The sequence below is a fragment of the Equus caballus genome, chromosome 7, assembly GCF_041296265.1.
Source record: "Equus caballus isolate H_3958 breed thoroughbred chromosome 7, TB-T2T, whole genome shotgun sequence".
NCBI lineage: Eukaryota > Metazoa > Chordata > Mammalia > Perissodactyla > Equidae > Equus > Equus caballus.
Window position 1 is genome coordinate 6,855,512 of NC_091690.1, and position 6,915 is coordinate 6,862,426.

Here is a 6,915-nt window from a genome sequence, read left to right on the forward strand (position 1 = left end):
TTTTTACTGGCCTAAGGTTACCAAATTAGGTATATTCAATATTTTAAGAAGTCTCTTTCTTCTGGAAGGCACTGAATCAAAATTGTAAAGGCACTTCTAAGAATAAATGTGACTCTCATACAACATACAATCCAATTTTCAGATATTGGGTTAAACCAAATTATTTCATTTGAAGGTGAACCCAGTTCCTTTTGAAGTTCCCCCCCAAATTCAACACATCGCAACAAATTAAGCCACTTAGAGAAAAAGGCTTCATGCCAAATATAAAGGTGACTCTTCCTCCATCATTAATGAAGATTCTAACAGCAAAGAGTAATTCACACTGGGTGTGCATGAGTTTCATCCTTCCATTATGAACTACACCAAACTAAAATTCAAAATGCTATGACTCACTTGGTTATTACTGAACACTTTACTAAGTGAAAACACAAGATAAATTCAGAGAATCACATTTTGAGAGTTAGAGATGAATTTTGCTTAGCGTTATATGCTTTCTACCAAAAAGAAAACCATCTCCTTATTAGAAATAAACTTACATGCTATTTTTAGAATGAAGAATTTAAAATGCTAAACACCTGATATCTTTTAAGAGCACTGACAATGGCACCCTTAAAAAGCTACAAATGTTGCCAAGTCATGTTATAACTGGCTCTAACAATCCTATTTCCATCTAAAGTTATTTCATGCTACTGCATGAATCAATACTAAATACCTTGGAGTTACTAAAAACTGGAACATTAGCAGAAGTATGCACAGCCATTATAAAATATGAAAAGGGTGAATATCCATTTTCTATATACCTCTTTCTTTTAATAATGGCTAGAAATGAGGATTATTCTTTCCAGGTAAATAGAAAGAGCTTCTTAAAAGCTAAGAGAAAGATATAAAGATGTTTCAAATGCTAGCACAGTGTAAGGGATCCATAGCCATGGTTCTCTCAAAAGAAAAATCAAATAGATTTTGAAGCCTAACATCACCTCCAAACATTTCATTAGCATACCACTGCCAGAGCCATTAAAAAAAATCCAAGTCAAGATAGCTCTTTTTTTCCTTATTCAGTAAAAAAATAAATAAATAAATAAATAGCTGTTATTTTTAACCAGACTTAAGTTTAATCAAATGTTTCTCAAACAACACTTTCCTCATGTTAAAGACATAACTGATGACTTTTAAAGTTAGGAAATAACCATCATCATCATTTTTTAAAAGAAGGTAAGTTCACACGACATCTGGTCCTGAAGTGAAAGAGTTAACATTCAACTAAGCTGATCTGCACTTCTGATCCATTACATTTCTCACAAGCCGCTCTACAATGAGCTGAGCAAGTATCAACTGTAATTTGATCCCAGAGTTTATGGAAAAAAATAACTGCACATACTCAACATGCACATTTAATAAAAATCTGTTTCAAGAGAAACATATCCAATAACCACAGTTTAAGGCATATTCAACTGTTCGATTAACTTCAAATCTGCAATCCCTTTGCTTTTTTTATGCTCTCAAATGAAATAGGAAAAAAAAAAAAAAAAGCAGCAGCAGCCCTGCTGCAGGGAAAAGAGGCTTGAAAAACAACTTTGATTGGCACTTGGCCTGACCCACAGAGGAAGAAAAACAGTTTTTGGACAAAGAGCGCAAATATTTGAGCTTGCTTACTTACACGCTTTCTTTCTTTTTCTGATATATAAAGAACAATCCCAATTGAACTGTATTTAGCGAAACTGACTAAAAACGGCGCCGTATTCATCTTGGTCTTTCAGTCCCGACGCATTTGCACAGCTCAGCAATTTTAATTCATTTGTACTGGACACACAGAAGCACCTCAACTAATGTTTCCACTTAATGAAATGCAAAAATAGACTTTGGAGAAGAATAAACTGATTATAATATTATGCAAAGGCGGCTGTGAAAGTCTGATTAAAAGCTTTTCTCGGTCTAAAACGACATCTTTTCACGGCACTCCCCCTCCCCCCCGCCCTTAACGGAGCGATTAAGCCAAGTAAGCTAAACAATACTGGAGAAAACTTTCTATCAGTCACTCTGGGAAGTAATAACATGATTGTGAGTCCGACTTTTCTGGACCATCACAAGGGGGCAAGGAGGTGCTAAGGGGGGATAACCCACGTCCGCCTCAGTCTCCTCCTCCCCCAACCCCAGCCTGAGGAACTGTGAGGTCGAATAGCATTTCCCATGGGCATAAAGTTTAAGCTGCTTTACCAGTTCCTTTCGGGACTGAACTATAGACCCAAGACGATTATCAGAAGAATGAAAAAAGGGGGTGTTCGGAAAGAGCGCGCAAGGAAGGCAAAAGCAACCGAATAAGCAAAAACAACGCCCGCCAGAGTTAGCCGCAGCAAAGAGGGGGCCGGTTCCTCAAGATCAGCCCAGGCTGCTCTGGTTTCACAGCGACCTCCATCCCCAGCAGCGGGAGAAGGATCGTACCGGTCCCTCCTTCTCTCCGCCCGAAGAGCAGGCCCGGGATGGAAAGGCAGGGAGGTGAGCCGAAAAACAGACCACAGGGACCAAAAAAAAAAAAAGGAAAAAGATCCCCAACCCCTCTGGACTACCGTCTGTCCCGGTGGAGATAAAAAACAGCAGCAGTGCCAACCCTCCACCCTAACCCACGCCCCCTTCTTCGGTCTCGGCGCAGCAAAGGTGCCCCGGGATCCCTCTGAGCCTCGCCCCAAGAGTGCGCCCCGGGGCCGAGCAGCCCGAGACCCGGCGGGAGGAAGGCCCCTCTCGGGCCGGACCCCAGGCCGAGCCCGTACCTTCCGCAGCACTTTCCGGCAGTTTGTACAGAGCAGGTAGTTGGCGGCGGCCGACGGGCTGCTGCTGCCCCGGTTCATTGTGGCTGCGGGCGCCGAGGGTGAGGGCAGGCTGCGGGCCGGGGCCGGGCTGTCACTGCGGCTGCCCGCGCCGCTGAGGGGCCTGACTGTCCCCCCGCCGCCGGCCGCGCTTCAGCCTCAGCCTCCTCCGGGCGGGATGTCGGGATGGGAAGCGACGGCCCGAGAGCAAGCGGCGCTGCCCGAGGCGACCACTGCGGCGGCTGCCAAAGCGACGGCGGAGACGGCGGCGGCTGCTCCTCACCGGCCCGTTGTTCCACCCGCCCCCATCCTTCAGACCCCCGCCCCCGCCAGGCTAGGATGAGCAGCCGCCACCGCTGCAGCCGCCGCCGCCGCCGCAGCGCCTCAGTGCGGCCCCGCCCCCGCCTCCCCACCGCCTTCACCACCACCGCGCTCCGGTACCGCCCCCTCCCGCCAATCGGACAGCTCCGGCCACGCCCCCGGGGCGCTAGCCCGCAGCCAATGAGCAACTAGAGCCCGGCTGGCAGCTGCGCCGGCCAATCACAGAGGCCGAGGACGCCTTGAATCTCCGGGCAAGTTAAGTTTGTCTCCGAGGCTCCGAACTGAAGGGAGCTGGCGGGTTAGTTAGGTAGTGAAGTGGGAGGGAATATAGTTTGTGCTGCTCCGCCAATAGGAGAAAGAGGGTGTGTTGTATGCAAATTATCCCGGGGAGCCCAGCCCCTTATCTAAGGCAGGCCACGCCCCCTTCCCTAGGTCCCTGCAGAAATGGTGAGGAGGGTGAGAAAAATAACTGGGAGCTAGAGCTCGCTAGCGGGTCTAAGACTGAGCTAAAAATTTCCTGATTTCTTGAGAAAGGTTGGGAAGGGAGGGGGAACTGAAACGTTCATACCATCAGGGCAGCGGTTAGGCTTTCTCTCAGCCACAATCTTAGCTTAGCTGTAAGGAAGACTGCAGTCACGTAGCACTTTGCTTCCAGGGATCTCAAAGAACTTTATGCATCATTTATCGTGACCCTTGTTTTACAAAAGACCAGTTACCTGAGGTTTGGGCGGGGGTTAGGGGATAGATGTTTGAGGTATATTTACACCATTAATCGAGTGAGGGGGAAAAAAGACAAAACCTCTGGTTTAGCGGTTTTCTCCTCGATCTGAAGCCCCTTCTCGCAGTCATCTCAGCAATGAAACTTCCTTTATTTGTCCAGCACGAGAGGGCCAAAGAAACAGGTTTATCCTCTTCACCCAAAAGCCCTTTCTGAGACGGCTGGCCAGACACACACAGAGCACAGAGCCCTGCTTGGGAAGGAAGGTTCAGAGAACAAATTGCCTTTTAAAACTGTTGGGCTGGACCTGCCTCTTCCAAAGCTAAAAATGGTGAGTCAGGATTTTGGCGTCCATGCTCTGGGGAGAGAAGGCAGATGTAATTGGGGAAAGCTCTGGCTGGCAGGGTGTTGGGGTACAGGCGAGTTGGGGAGCCAGGTCTCCCAAGGGGGCCAGCAATGCGCGTGCTAGTCGATTGCGGGCTCCCGACGCGAGACACCCCAAAACCTGCTCCCCAGTGAGAACAAAGGCAGGCGCGGAGCGAGAACCTGATTGGTGCCCGGTCCTCACCGGTGTCCTCCGGGCCCCGGAGATAACTTGCTTCACCCACTGGCGCGGAGCTCCGTCTCACTGGAGCCCCAGCTCCCCACCCGGCCTTGGCTGTGACCACACAGGACTGTGCGTTATGACATCACCTGTTTTCGCTCTTTAGAACACGATCAGTATTCTCGGCTTCTCCTTTTTTAAAGGTCTCTAGTGCACAAGGATTTGCGAAGGCCTGCCGTTCACAGAATGAATCTGTGGAGATGATTTAAAAGAACGGTTTGCATTTCTGTCTTTTCTTTTTAATTTAAAAGACTACCCTGGTTTCCTTAGGGATTCAGTGTGGTGTTGTGATGCAAAATCAGAAAGGTACACTTGGAGGAGCTAGCAAGTTTAGCATATCAAAGCCATTAGACCAAATTGTGTGGTTAAAACTGCCAATCTCCTCATTTTTCAACAGCTGCCTCCTCTCTGTCCTTTTTAGAGACCAACACGCTTAAACGATGTCTACACAAGGAACAAAGGAAATGGAAATCTGGCAGTGTCAGGTTTAAATAGATTAAAATAGACTGGAAAACACTAAAAAGGTCTAAGTTATGTGACTGGGTAAGCGTGTTGATCCATCTAACGAGTGATACTTAAAGGTTGCTTGATGCTGTATAGACATATATAGCCTAGGGTAACAATGATAAGGGGAAGATGCTTAACATTCAGTTAGAAGAAACTGTAAAGGCAAGAAAATTCAGCAAGAGAGAAATTACCACATGCCCTTTAATACTAAGAAGCAGGGAGAAAGTTAGCAAGGCAGTTTTCCTAAGAACTGAAACACATATGTGTCCCCATTTAGTGGTAAATTTCTTGGGCTGTCTTCCTGGCTGGTTCTGTCTTGTAAAGCAGATTTTATGTGAATACATTTTAAAGGAAAGGAGAAATTGAAGAATGAAGTGAATTTTTGTACAGAGATTGAATTTTCTCAAATAATATTTTAGCTTCAAGTAGTTTTCTATCATATTCTTCTTGTAACATTTCCTTTTACTTAATAGCTAAAATCCTTTCACAATGAAGTCCTTTAAGTTCTTCAATAACTAAAAGAAAAGATGGCCAAGAAAGTCCAACCCTACACAACCATACTCTCTAACAAGGATTGCTACAAGGTTTTAGAGGAATATCTTCATTGATACATGGTCAGATACATGTGTGTGACCAAATGAAGGCTCTCTCCACCAAACTCCTCCAAATTTTTATAACATTCATTGTCTATAGTGCCGTTTATTTGGCAGTTAACCATGTACTGCATTGTGACATTTCTTATACATATTGGACTGTTATACTATATGTGTTTATGTTCCACCCCTGAAATCTTCAATCTAGTAACTCATTCTCAATACACAACAACCATCCTTGCTTCTAGTCCTTGCTACCCTCAGTCCCATCATACTTGTTTTCTGCTGTCATGGTAATGTTCAGCTTCTGGATCCCTCCTTTCTTTCCATTCCCCACCTGGCCTCTCTTCCTCTCCTAGCCAGCCTGGACATCATAAAGAGAATGTCATTTAGAGAATAAGTGACTTGCAAATCCTGGATCACGCTGTTAGTTAAGAGAGAAGGAAACAAAAGCCAATTCTTTTGATTTCACACAGAACAAGGAGAAACTCCATCCCTTTTGTTGTCTGGTGCTATGTCTAAAACAAGAGAGAACTTTAGAAAAGAAGGGTATGGGTGAAAATCACAACCCATGTTGAGAACTACTTTTTCATTTTTTTATTACATAATTAGGATGATACTTCATTAAACATTTACATCATTTTTTAAAATCATTTTTGCTCGCTTTGAAATATTCTTTTAAAATGTGATTTTTTAAAATAAGTAGCGCATAAAAATCACATGGCTTGGATGTACCATAATTTAGTTAACCGTTACATTACTCCACTATTGAACGTGTAGGTTGTTTCCAGTTTTTCATATTTATAAATAATGCTGTGATAAGCTTCCTCATACGTAAGTTTCTGGCAGTTTCTCTGATTCCTAGATGTGGAATTTCCAGCTGAAAGGATATGAGTATGTTTTTAGGTTCTCGATGCAATTTGCTAAAATATTTTGTGGAAAGGTGTACCCAATTTGCACTCATCTCATAGTGAATAAGAACACGGGGAGAGAATCATTTGAAAGCACAAATCTGATCTGTCATTCTCCTACATAAGTCCTATCAATAGTCCCCTCACCTCTACCTCCAAGGCCCTCCACTTCCGTCTGCCTGGTGATTTTCTTCTCTTGTTGAAAGGTCTCCTGGTAGAGTCAAGCAGTTGTCAAAGTGTCCGTGGTGCCTCTCTCATACCTCTTCTTTAGCATCAGGCTCAGTATTGAAATGATTGGGTTAAATTTTATTTTCTCATTACACTGTAAACCCCTTGAGGGCAAGGATGGAGTTACATTTACTTTGTAGTCTCAACTCAACCCAGAGAGAAGTGCTTAAAAAAATCTTGGAGAAAATAACTCTTACTTTCTTAAACACAACATATATTCTTCTAGGGTATT

General features: G+C 44.5%; 1 protein-coding gene across 2 annotated transcripts in view; it reads right to left on the reverse strand.

Moving 5' to 3' along the window:
• Positions 1-4,497, reverse strand: part of SESN3 (sestrin 3) — a 68,230-nt gene extending 63,733 nt beyond the window's left edge. The window contains exon 1 of one of the 2 annotated variants that reach the window (XM_023644693.2): positions 4,409-4,497. Coding sequence is in view for 1 of the 2 variants with exons in the window: in XM_070272651.1 (XP_070128752.1) it covers positions 2,766-2,843 (78 nt within the window). In the remaining variant the exon portion in view is untranslated. Of the gene's footprint in view, positions 1-2,765; positions 3,218-4,408 lie in introns of those variants that run through there. The other variant, XM_070272651.1, reaches the window with a different exon arrangement.
• Positions 4,498-6,915: the final 2,418 nt, after the last annotated feature.